This window comes from Canis lupus, chromosome 7, assembly GCF_048164855.1.
Source record: "Canis lupus baileyi chromosome 7, mCanLup2.hap1, whole genome shotgun sequence".
NCBI lineage: Eukaryota > Metazoa > Chordata > Mammalia > Carnivora > Canidae > Canis > Canis lupus.
Genome location: NC_132844.1, coordinates 50763991 through 50777021, shown reverse-complemented (window position 1 = coordinate 50777021; position 13031 = coordinate 50763991). Strand labels below are relative to the sequence as shown.

The window sequence follows — 13031 nt, the reverse complement described above, 5'->3', positions numbered from 1 at the left end:
TCTATGCTCTCTCTCCCTCTCTTGCTCTTTCTCAAATAAAAATAGAATCTTTAAAAAATAAATGCAGATAGAATAATAAGTTATAGGATATCACATATCTGTAGTTTTATATAAGTATATTTAATGAATGTTGACAAATCTAATCCTGGATATATCTTTTAATGCTATAGCTAGTTGTTCATGATTGTGACCTTCATCATACAGCAGGCCTGCATTAAATATACCTCTTAATTATAATCATTCTATAGGCAAGATATACTATAGGCATATTATGTTTCTTTGATCACAGTAGCTATATATAAGAATAGGCTGCCTTCAAATGATTATCCTGCAGGAAGTTTCCAAGTGCAAATAGACTGAATCTACTGTCTAAATTTTCTTATGGTTTCAAACTTGGGGGATTGTATGGTCATTTCATTTATGAATTGCCTAGAGTAGAGTTAAGAGCTTATTGAGGGGTAGCTAATGCATATATTATTTTATTTTTGCTGAGAATCAAGTAGACACATGGCTATCATTAATCAAAACTATGTTTTATGCCTTAAGAGTGTGCAATTCTGATTACTAATTTTATAAATGTACTTCATAAAGGCTAGGCCACTTTTGTAATTTTTATGTCTTTGCAGCACATGCTCAGGACAGCAATGGAAATGCTCCCAGCTTGTCTGCCTTGTTCAACCAGAACTAATTGAACATGTCAATAAAGGAGACTATGGGTGAGAAAAAATCTTGCATTTTTTTTTTTTTGGCAGTCCCAGTTACTTTTCAGGTTTCAGACAATGTATTTCCTATTATTTATTTCTAAAAATGGTCATTATTTCAACAGAAAGAGTGGGAGAGAAATGGGAAGAGAAGTAGGAAGACAGCTAAAATAGGAATGCGCAAAGATAAATAATTAAATATTGCACAAAGAAATATCGACAGAGTCTTAAATTGTCTAGGAAGGAGCACTGTCATGGTGTAAGTGAGGGGAGTAAAGGGAGGTTTAGTTTGGATAAATAGGCAAAATTTATTTTTTCATATAAACCATCTTTCCACCTCTGCTGCTGCCCTGACCCAGCCAATCAGCTATCCTGGGAGAACCAGACCCTTAGAGGTCAGTATTTAATCTTGATGATTCCCCAAACAACCAGTTCATCTAGCCAATTTCACTGACATGACCTATGTAGCCAATTTCACTTACAGTTGAATCAAAAGACAGGCTGAGCCATTTTACTTTGCTAATAAACTAAATATAGGGCTGATTGACACTTAAACATAGGAAATAATGGTTTGATGCTTTCTGACAGGTTAACAAATTAGGTGGCTTCTTCATTTGCATAGAGGGAATTATGATGTCAGTGTTAAAACGGTTTTCTTCACTGAACTAAAAGGAAGAGGAATAGCCTGCCTGGTTATCTGCCTCTCTGTTGTTACTGATCAAATCTCTATATACTCTTGGTAACATTTTCCATGTTTGGGAAGAGATTTCATGTAAGAAGAACTATTATCAAGTAGCTATAAAAGTGATGTAATCATGAAATGTATTTTTAAAAGTTAAAAGTATCACTTGCTTCCACATATAAGACCATAAGACAGGTGTTTCCCATCACAGTGGGGACACTGAATTTCAGTGTATCCAAAGTATTTTCTTGGAAGACATGAAATTTAGAAAGTTACATTTTTTAACATTAATATTCTTAAACCATGTTGAATTCCTGCGTGTGTATACATGTTTAACCAATATTTTAGGTGATAAAATGATATTGTAAGTATTTCTAGGGAAAATACATTATAGTATTCAGTGGCTAAGTGATACTTAAATCATTAAAAGAACATAAGAGTATGTGTCATCATAAGAAATTATCTGAATGAAGTGCCTAAAACAATTCAAATGCTTGACCTACCGAACACATACTTCCAAGAAACCCTGAGCAGCTTGTGTTTCCATTGTCACAGAACCCATGGGAAACCATAGTTGAAGGTGACATGGAAAGTACACATAAGAATACAGAAGCTGGTAGGAATGCCGTCTTTCTTGGAAGGAAAAAAATTCTTGCCATTATTTGTTCACTATGAGATAACTCTGGGACAAGTTAGACATGGGCTTTGCCTTTTGTAGCAAACATTGATGACCTTAAAAGGACAAAAAGGTATAATTGGAGCGAAAGAAAATATCCATTGCCCAAAGGGAAAAAAAAAGTTAAGTAAAAGAGAGAAGCTATAAAGAAGTGGAGTAAAACTAAAATTATTTACCAGAGGACAAAAAGGCAGAGGGAGTCCTTGGATTTAGGAGAAAGTTCTCTCAGATACTTTCTGGTCCTGATGTTCAAATTATTTTCATAGATAATAGAAGCATATCCTTCAATACTTATGAAGTGCTTTTTAAGGTAACCCTAGTCTGATGAGTTACAGGGATCTGTTTGTATCAGCAAGTTTTTTTCCATTTGCCTTGGATTCCCCACCGCTACTCAGGCCCAAAACGGTGGCCTCCTTTGCCTGGACTGGTGCAGTAGCCTCTGCCTGGTCTCCAGCTTCCTCCTGGCCTTATCAGCTAAATATACACAATCTTTGCTTTAAAATATTTATTTTCGGGTAGCCCCGGTGGCTCAGCGGTTAACAATTAATATTAACAAAACATGTGCTTCTCTTGTGGCACTGCTGAGGGTAGAAATAAATAATTTCTGTCTTGCCCGAATTTACGGTCTAGCTGAGGAGTCAACATGTCTTCGCTCTGTGAAAGCATTTCTGATGATAGAGCAGTATGGAAGTGCCAAATTAGTAGCACAAGTAATAATCAGCAAGTTAGTGGAACAAAGAGAGATAGATAACGGTTTCAGTTATCTGCTGTGGTGCAGCAAACGACTCCAGAATTTCACAGCTTGAAACAGAAGTGTTTCATTGGTTCACTCAGTAACTTGGGATGGGCTTACCTGACGTTCTTTTCTTGATCTCTCTTTGGGGTGACTGGTTGGTGCTGGTTGTTGGTGGGCCCATCTGTCTCCAGCCAGCTAACCTAGCATCTTCAGATGGTGCCAGTGTTCTAAGAGGGCATGAGAGAAAGCTTCAAAGGGCCTCCCTGTAGGGCTTAGCTTAAAAGTTGGACAGCATCAATTCTCCTGCCTTTGCTTGGGTGAAGCAAGACACTAGCCCTGCCCACCTTCAAAGGTTGGGGGAATAGATTCCACTTCTTGGTGCCAAAAGCCATGAATAATTTGTGACCATTTTTAATCTGTCACATCTCTAAACTTTATTATTTTTTTAAATGAATTCAAAACCTAGTCAATTGGATAAGTTAGACTTGATTTTTTTTTCACCAGTTTCTCAAATCAATATATCCTAAATCAAAAGGGTTGACCTCTTTGACCTGCCCTTGGTGACTGGCTTTCCCCCTCTGCCTTGTCAGCCAAGCCAGAAAATTGGAAATTAGTTTGATTCTTTTCTTCACTCTCAGTCACTAGTCTCTTATAATTCCTACAGTCACAGTTTTTATTTTATTTTATTTATTTATTTGACAGAGAGAAAGAGAGAGAGAGAGCGAGCACATGGCAGAGAGAGCAGCAAGCAGAGGGAGAGGGAGAAGCAGGCTCCGAGCTGAGCATGGAGCCCAATGAAGGGCTCAATCTCAGTATTCTGGGATCATGACCTGAGCCAAAGGCAGATGTTTAACCAACTGAGCCACCCAGGCACCACCATAGTCACAGTTTCTTCCAGATATTATTTTTTCTACCTCTCTGTATATTCTAGTGCATTTCTTTACCAAGCCTCATTTGAGATGGCCTGATTTTTCCGTTTCCAGTCTGGCAACTAATCCCTTCTACTTTCATGGTGATCCCTCTAAATCAAAGCTTTGATTCTGCTGTTCATACTCTTAAAAATCCTCAGTGATACTCCATTGCTTGTAGAATATCATTATACTCCTTAGCATAAGTAACAATCTGGCCCAAATGCTTCTTTGCTACTTCATTTTTTATGCTTTGTTCAGCTTCTGTCTCCCTAGGCCCTCTCATGGTTCAGCATTGAACTTACCTGTTCTTCCTTCAATGTGCTACCCAGTTTCAAACCTGTATGCTTTGCTCCTGAATTGCCATCTTTTTTTTTTTTTAAGATCGATTTCTTTATTTGAGAGAGAGAGAGAGAGAGTGTGTGTGTGTGTGTGTGAGAGAGAGAGAGAGAGAGAGAGAGAGACTGCAAGCAGGGGAAGGGGCAGAGGAGAGAGTATCTAAGCAGACTCCCACTGAGTGTGGAGCCCAAGGCAAGGTTTGATCTCACAAGCCATGAGATCAGGATCTGAGTGGAATCCAAGAGTCAGATGCTTAACTGACTGAGCCACATGGGCAGCGTTGAATTACCAATTTTCTTAAAGAATAAATGTTCTCTTTTTTCACATCTGCCAACCAAACTCATTCTCATCCTTCCAGACTGAACACTAAAGTCACTTTCTATAAAAAATATTATGCCAACTTCTTCGGGCAGAGTTATATTTGAATCCTTTACTCTGATCGTACCCTGACCTACTGCTAATAAATTACGCACACTGATGGCATTTCTATCTTTGCAGTCTTTTTAGGGTATGAGCTCCTTGAGGGTAGAGAAATTTACTTATTATAATGTTTTAAGAGAGAATATGACAAATTAAGAATGTTCAGTAAATGCTACATTGAGTTAAAGGGAAAGTTATGAGTCTAGATAAAAGAGGATGGTATAGGGTTTAGTCCTTTCACACATTTTTGAACATAAGTCACAGTAAAACACAGATTTGTGACTTAGTATATACACACACATGCACATCTATACCCATACAAATACATGCTGCACACACACACATAATTACATATATAAAACCAGGACTTATCCTCACTATGTGCAATAAGTTCTAATATTTCCTATTATCATTTATCCTATATTCTATTTTTTGAAATACCAATCCCTGATGACTAAGTGGAGTGATTAATTAAATGACCAAAAATGTATCTGAAAATTTGAAAACTACTAGTGTAGAGCACCAAAAACATACTTTACTGAAGTCATAGTTTTGCCTAAGGCTGGCCCTAATGGTCTCTTCTGTATGCTGCAATATCTAGTGTAGTCAGAGTTTCCCTTGGTTGATGGAGATTGCACTCCAAAATTGTGGATTCAAATTGCTTAAGGTTTTACAAACTAACAGATTTTTAAAAAAAGAAAGACATTAACTTTCTAGGCATATTATTGAAAATCGAGTTGTATCTTCACTCATTTGTGAGAATCTATCACATTATAAGCAATTGAGGTAATTAACACAACAGGATTAAGTTTAGATTTGACTTGAGTACTGAAATGTCCTCAAGTTGTAAATAATTCAATTTCAAGCAATGATTAAATTACTTTTGTTTCTCATCTCCTCTCATCTCTTCAGAAAATTTTCATTGGATTTAAATGTCAATGTCAGATTTTGAAAACAAAGCTTCTTTTCCTATATAAGGGCAAAAACCCTGTCTAAAAAAGTATATACTTTTTACTATCTAATCTCACATAATTGAATTTGTATTATAACCAATAATAACAAAGATTACTGGGCACTTAACACAAATTAACCCTTTTAATACATGATAGAATATTTCAGTATTTATATAAAATATTTCAATATAATTAAGAGCACTGATGTAATCTTTTTAGGTATAACTATTTTATCCTCAGTTTTTCATGGATACTTCCTTTGACATGGTCAAATTCTTTTCAAATCGACATTATATATAAAACAATTACTCTATTTAATCCATAAGCACATTTCTGTACATTCAAGCTTCTTTCTAAAATGCATTTAATGACATTCAAAAGAAACTGCGTATATTGGCCTTTTGCCACTTAATCCCTTATAGTATGTAAAGATTCCATATTCTTAAATTTAGTATAAAATGATGTAGCCTTAGATTTCTCATATAAATCATTAAAATAATTGAAATAGATCTAATTTAGGAAGAGTGTCTCATAGGCTCTCCTGTTATGGTAAGCAAGCATGCATTCTTTATATAAAGAATATCTAGCTTGCAGTAATAGTTCTAATTGTGTATAATTTCAGAAATATAAATAAACATTATTTATAAAAGTGATATTATATGACCTATACCAATTTTTCTGTTTCATTTGCAAGGCAGATGGACAGCCCAGAACTACAGCCAATTCTGGGGAATGACTCTAGAAGAAGGTTTCAAGTACCGTCTTGGTACCCTGCCACCTAGCCCCATGCTTCTGAGTATGAATGAGATGACAGTAAGTGTCCTCTCTGACTCAAATACATGTATATTTGTATAGATATGTTTGTATGTGCATTTAAAGAAATTTTCAGTAACTAAAATAGTGAGTTTTGAGCTTTCAAAGTTATAATTATGTCATATAAATAAAAAATCTTTACTAAAATGGTTGTTACCTTCCTTAGAAATTTCACATGAACTTTGGAAGTTCACCAATGTCAATTAGATAAAGAATGACTGTGTGTTCATTTACATTGCTCATGATTTCATAAAAATTCATATTTCTGATTATTGGTTGTTCAGTGACCTGATGCTCAAGCAAGTCACAGTTGTCCTCATTTTTCTTTTTCAACTAAACACAGTCAATTTTTGTATTCATCCAAATAGAGTTGTACTGTCATTTGGCTATCCATTATCACATAAGGCTAAGAGAAATGCTAGTAACTACAGACACTATGCCATGATGATTCATAAAGGTTTATTCTCAAAATTTCTATTACAAGAACACCTTCAAATTTTGTCAGGTGACCTCCCAAACCCCTTCATGAAATTGCTGCATTTCCTACACTCATGCTTTGTACTATTGTATTGGCTTTCCCTTTCATTTTTAAGAGACGTTATCATCCCATAATAGATATCTTGTATAAAGAGTCTTCTATCTCTCCAGTATCACAGACCTCTAACTCATAGAGCTGCAGTTTGACCACCAAATGTGTGGCGTCTTAGGCACACATACTTCCCAGGAAAAATGTTAACTGTATTCAAGTCCTCGTACAAATGCTCAAGGCTGAGCACTGCTCCTGGGTGTCGGGAGTGCAGCCACTTCTCTCTGTAATGAAGGCTTTGGGTCCTGGCTGCCTGGAAGCTCCCAGTGTCTCAGGAGCAAGCAGGGTTGTTGTTTGCCTTTGGATGAGTTGTGAATCCACAGGTTTTCCATGAAGCATTTACTGTACTTTGCTCTCAAGAGATGTAATCCCCCGAGTTATTATATCAATTCAAATTGCAGTAGCAGGGCCTGCTAAATTATAACCAGTATCAGAAAAGATCATAATAGCTGCCACATATTGAGGAGCTGTGTGTTAAGCACTCTTATAAGCACTTTCATACATTATCTCATCTAATTCTCACAGCAGCTTGATGTAGTGGGTACTATAATTATCCACATTTTAAAGACAAGAAAATTGAGATTGAGAGAGGCTAAGTCACACTGAGATTGGGAAAAGTGAAAAGCCACTGTAGAATTACTTAAATTGCAGAGCTAGGACATCTTAAAACATCTGACCCCCAAAATAGTCCCTAGAATTCCAGTAAAATCAGTTAGCTTTGGCCAATGCAGGTTCAAAATAGCAAAAAGTAGAGCTAACTTAATGAAATGATCAGCTTAGATATACTTTTGGATCTTTCCTAGAACCAGTAAGATATAAAATCTTTATAGATGTGGCTCAGATTCATGGTTTTTAGTGACCTAATTATGTGATCAATTGGAAGAGTTATTTTTTTTCTGGCTGCTTTCTTTTTCATTTTTATTTCCATCTAGGGGAAAAAAAAGAGGCAGAATTATTTAAGAAAAGAATAAATCCACTCCTTTTATAAGGATTGCTCTTTCCCTTGCTTTTATTAAGGGGCCCAGTCAGTCAAATGCTCATTTGGGTGTCTACATACATTTTCTGTGGATTATTTCTAACCTTCCTTTTTAAGCTTTATTTTTTTTGCAGCTTGGGATATTTTATATTCTGGAGAATACGAGGTGCATTTCTTTTTCAAGTTGTCACTTACCATAGTATAGAAAAGGAAGTCGAATCTTAATTCATCATTGATTGGCTGCTAGGGATTTGTCTGCATGAAAAGTTGTTGTGGTGATATTCAAATGAAAAATACTAATGATTAATACTTTGGGAGAATTAAAATTGATGAGTGCTATGAATTAGTGTAATATAGTTGCCAGCTTATTCCCGGAAAGCAATAAGGAAAATTTGGCTGGTCTGTAAGAGTTCCATTACCCACTTATAATCTAAGGCAAGGAAATAGCTACTTATTTGTAGGGCATAGTAGCTTGAGGACTGAGGACCTTTCAAAAAGTTTTTAAGTGTTAGAGTTGTCCTAATATCTGGAGATATGAGAAAATCAGAAATATAACAAGTTCACTTCCAGGAAATGAACCAAGTTGAACTGGTTTCTACAGAAAGAGGTAAAAAAATATGTTAATTCTTAGCCTGGTGACTATGTGGAAACTACCTCAGTATACTAACTTGCCTCAGAGTACAGTGAAAATGAGTTATTTTCTTTGTAGATATGCTTCTGGATAACTCTTTTCTGCCTGCTTTTTCCCAACGATCTTTTTTTTTTTTTTAATACCATTTTCAACATAAGATGGTCTATGTGTAAGAGCAAGGGTAGGCAGCTGCCAACAGTGGTGATGATTTTGCTGAGGAACTCCACTGCATCCTCACACCCAAAACGTCTTCCTATCCTTGACCATATTAACTGGATGAGAACTGGGGTTCATATAATTCTTTATCCAGAGGAGGATGAGCCATGAGCCATTTCTTGTTTCTGGGAAAGCTTTTCACGTCCCTGGCTTGTTTTCTTAGTTTCATTCCTTGGTTTAAGTCACTATTTTCATGATGTATCTGCTGGACATGAGTTAGAGAAATACCAGTAGGCATTGTGCAAAGAGTTGGATGATCATATAGATATGAAAGATTTGTTTAATCTATATGAATTCATTCAGTTCAAATGAATATGTGTAGAGTGTGGTTAGTAACACTGATGAATAGAAAGATGCTGATAGCAGAGGATGGAAAAAATTTATCTTTAGGGTGTTGGGGACCCCTTCCTGGATGATAATCCTGAGTGAGGACAGACAAAAGAGAAATATAAACTTACTATTTTCTCTGGGTCCAAGCAGAGTGCTTGAGAGGAAGTGAAAAAAGAGAGAAGGCTGAGACCAGGTAACTCTTTGCTGTATATGAAGACTCACTTCACCCACATTGGAATTAATTGTATCTGGTGTCAGGGAAATACAAGCTGGCTGGTAAATGTATGCCTATTTTTTTTTTCTTGAAAGTTTTCTTGTTTGTTTCACATTTTTGTTTAAATTCTAGTTAGTTAACATATAGTGTAATAGTGGTTTCAAGGGTAAAATTTAGTGATTCAACACTTACATATAACGCTCAGTGCTCATCAGAACAAGTGCTCTCCTTAATGCCTATCACCCATTTAGCCCATCCCCTGCCCATCTCCCCTCCATCAACCTGCAGTTTGTTCTCTATAAGTAAGAGTCTCTTATGGTTTGCCTCCTTCTTGTTCTCTGTCCCCTTCCCCCATTTGAAGGTGTTCTTAGTTTGAGATTATTCAAAGCAATGTCTTGATTGGACAGTTCTGTTCTAAATGGTTCTACACTAAAAGTGTTAGGAACTATTGAATGAATTAACCATTCTCTGGCACTCCATTGAAACTTTGTATGTTGTATGGATAGATTTACAATGAGACTGATTAGGAGCTGGCCATCAGAAGAACTGCAGCTCCCCACAAGAAATTCAAACTCTGCCATTGAACTTTTTGTCACCTTAAAGTGCAAAGTAGGTTATGCCATGCTTTGACCATTATTTCAATATTTCTCAACGTTCGTCCCATGGACCACCAATCTTTCAAGATTAGGAATGAAGGTGTCCCATCTGTGGTCAAATAAATTTGTGAAATGGTGCTTTTTATCTTCCTACTGAAAATTCACACTAGAGTAGAAGTGTATTTAGGGACAAATCAAGAACTTTCTCAGTGTCTCAGAAAGAAAACAAGGGAGACAACCAATTATTGTGACAGTATGCAAAACTAGCATTGACTGAGGTCCTATTGAGCCAGCAGAAACATCACAGTTGACGTCTGTTAATAGGCATGTGTCAGCCACTGTGTTTATTCATGAGGGCACCATTCCATACACCATAATGAACATGAGCTCTGGACCCAGTGCTCTGGACTCAGTCTGGCTCTTTCACTTATTGCCTTTATTTCCTCCTCTGTGAAATGGTGTAGGGTTGTAAGAAGTCCATGAAATGCTAAAAGAGAAGTGCTTATTATATACTAAATTAAACATATCCAGGATCCCTGGGTGGCGCAGTGGTTTGGCTCCTGCTTTCGCCCAGGGCGCGATCCTGGAGACCCGGGATCGAATCCCACGACGGGCTCCTGGTGCATGGAGCCTGCTTCTCCCTCTGCCTATGTCTCTGCCTCTCTCTCTCTGTGTGACTATCATAAATAAATAAAAAAATTTTTTAAAAAATTAAATATATCCAAAACAGAAATGCTGTTATATACCATATAAAACTGTTTTTTCTCTCTTGGATTAACTTTGGGAGAATAGTAGGGTCAGTTCCCTGCTATTTCTTACTACTAATTTAGATTATCAAAAGCTTCAATACTTGGAGATTTTTATCTCCTAAAGAAAGGTATAGCTCTGGATATATTGGCCCTGATGGTATTTACATATTTCTGGTGAACCTGAAAGTTCTACTATGCTTCTAAATCAAATTAAATCATATCAAATAAAATCTAATCAAATCAGCATCTTTGTACCTGATTTTTTTTTCAGACATAATATTCAAGTGCTTTTGAATTTGGGAAATAACTTTAAAAAGATTCACTATATTATATCCTATTATAAATATTGCAGATATTTTGAATGAAAAATGCTATTTTCAAACATAAATGGGGAAATTAAGAGTTTGCTTCTATACTTGACTCAGTTAAAAAAATTAAATAGCTGTGTTGTTGTTGATTCCCCAGGGAGAACAAAGATGTGAACAAAGTTGTTACAGATGTTTTAAAATTTTTCTGTCCACCTTATAGCTTACTAGTGTAACATCTTTTCTCAGTCACCCAGTATAAATGATTTTGTTGTGTTTTAGTTGGTATTACTAACACAGGAAAAAAAAATGTTTTTATGGTTTGCTGGAAGTTGAAGTAAAATATTTGTGTATTATATAATAACTTTTTAAAAAAGATTTTATTTATTTATTCATGAGAGACACAGAGAGAGAGAGAGAAAGAGAGAGAGGCAGAGACACAGGCAGAGGGAGAAGCAGCCTCCGTGCAGGGAGCCTGATGTGGGACTCGATTCTGGGACTCCAGGATCACGCCCTGGGCTGAAAGCAGGCGCTAAACCACTGAGCTCAACGTTATGATCCCCTATATGATAACTTTTAAAAATTAATTATATCTGGTGCCAGGGCAATAAAAGCTGGCTGGTAGATGCATGCCTATTTTTTTCTTGAAAGTTTTCGTTTGTTTCACATTTTTGTTTAAATTCCAGTTAGTTAACATATAGTGTAATAGTGGTTTCAAGGGTAAAGTTTAGTGATTCAGCACTTACATATAACACTCAGTGCTCATCAGAACAAGTGCCCTCCTTAATGCCTATCACCCATTTAGCCCATCCCCTGCCCATCTCCCCTCCATCAACCTGCAGTTTGTTCTCTATAAGAGTCTCTTATGTTTTGCCTCCTTGTTCCCTGTCGCCTTCCCCATTTGAAGGTATTCTTAGTCTGAGATTATTCAAAGCAATGTCTTGATTGGACAGTTCTGTTCTAAATGGTCCTATATGATAACTTTTAAATCCACCAATCATTGAGATGAGAAATAAAAATTTATTTAATTGTCTAGATACTTGATCATTGGCTAGATAATACTCAGTATCGACTGACTGGAATTTTCTTTTAAAAATTTATTTATTTATTTATTTATTTATTTGAGAGAGAGAGAGAGAGAATGCACACAAGTAGAAGGGAAGGAGCAGAGAGAGAAGGAGAAGCAGGCTCCCTGCTGAGAAGGGAACCCCATGAAGGACTCCATTCCAAGACCCTGGGATCATGACCTGTGCTGAAGGTGAACACTTAATGGATTGAGCCACCCACACACCCCTGGATTTATTTTTATTGTCATTAGTTATAACAGGAGGAATTTGTGTTTTCCTTTTTGAGGTATATTTCAGTGATAGCAAATACTGAAGGATAAGACATATCTTTGGAAAAAAATCAAAGGGAATCTTACCAATATACTTTGTAACCTACCATAGGCTATTGACATTTTTTATTTGAGGGGCACCTGGCTAGCTCAATGGGTTAAGCATCTGCTTCCAGCTCAGGTCATGATCCCAGGGTCCTGGGATGTAGCACTGCATCAGGCTCCCTGCTTAGTGGGGAGTCTGTTTCTCTTTCTTTCTCTTTCCCCTGCCCCTCCTCGCTGCTTGTTCTCTCTTTCAATAAATAAATAAATAAATAAATAAATAAATAAATAAATAAAATCTTAAAAAAGAAGAAATTTTTTATTTGATTAAAAATAATCTACTTGATTCCAAATATGTTTGTCATCTGTATAAACAGAAGCCTATGTAGAAAATGAAACACTAACTAGAAAAGTGAATAACAGTTATATGGTTTGGTTCCTTATATAAAGTGAAAGAAAAATGACCATTTTCCCCATAAAAATGATGTTTAGCTCCCCACATACATGAATATAGGCAATGGTATCAAGCTTGAATAATAACTTTAGGGGATCCCTGCGTGGCTCAGTGGTTTAGCGCCTGCTTTCTGCCCAGGGCGTGATCCTGGAGTCCTGGGATCGAGTCCCACATCGGGCTCCGTGAATGGGGCCTGCTTCTCCCTCTGCCTGTGTCTCTGCCTCTCTCTCTCTCTCTCTCTCTCTGTGTCTCTCATGAATAAATAAATAAAATCTTAAAAAAAAACAACTTTATAAAATGCAGGTGCCTGTGATGCTGCAGAAGAGGGGTACAGCCAGATGTTCATGGTGGAGACTGTTTAAGCATAT

The 13031-nt window shown here is 36.6% G+C and overlaps 1 protein-coding gene across 2 annotated transcripts in view; it reads left to right on the top strand.

Moving 5' to 3' along the window:
- The window catches only part of TINAG (tubulointerstitial nephritis antigen), a 92708-nt gene that overhangs the window by 8117 nt on the left and 71560 nt on the right, over window positions 1–13031 (top strand). For both annotated transcript variants that reach the window (XM_072832556.1, XM_072832557.1), the window contains exons 3-4: window positions 627–716; window positions 6114–6228. In XM_072832556.1, coding sequence (XP_072688657.1) covers window positions 627–716; window positions 6114–6228 — 205 coding nt within the window. The remainder of the gene's footprint in view (window positions 1–626; window positions 717–6113; window positions 6229–13031) is intronic.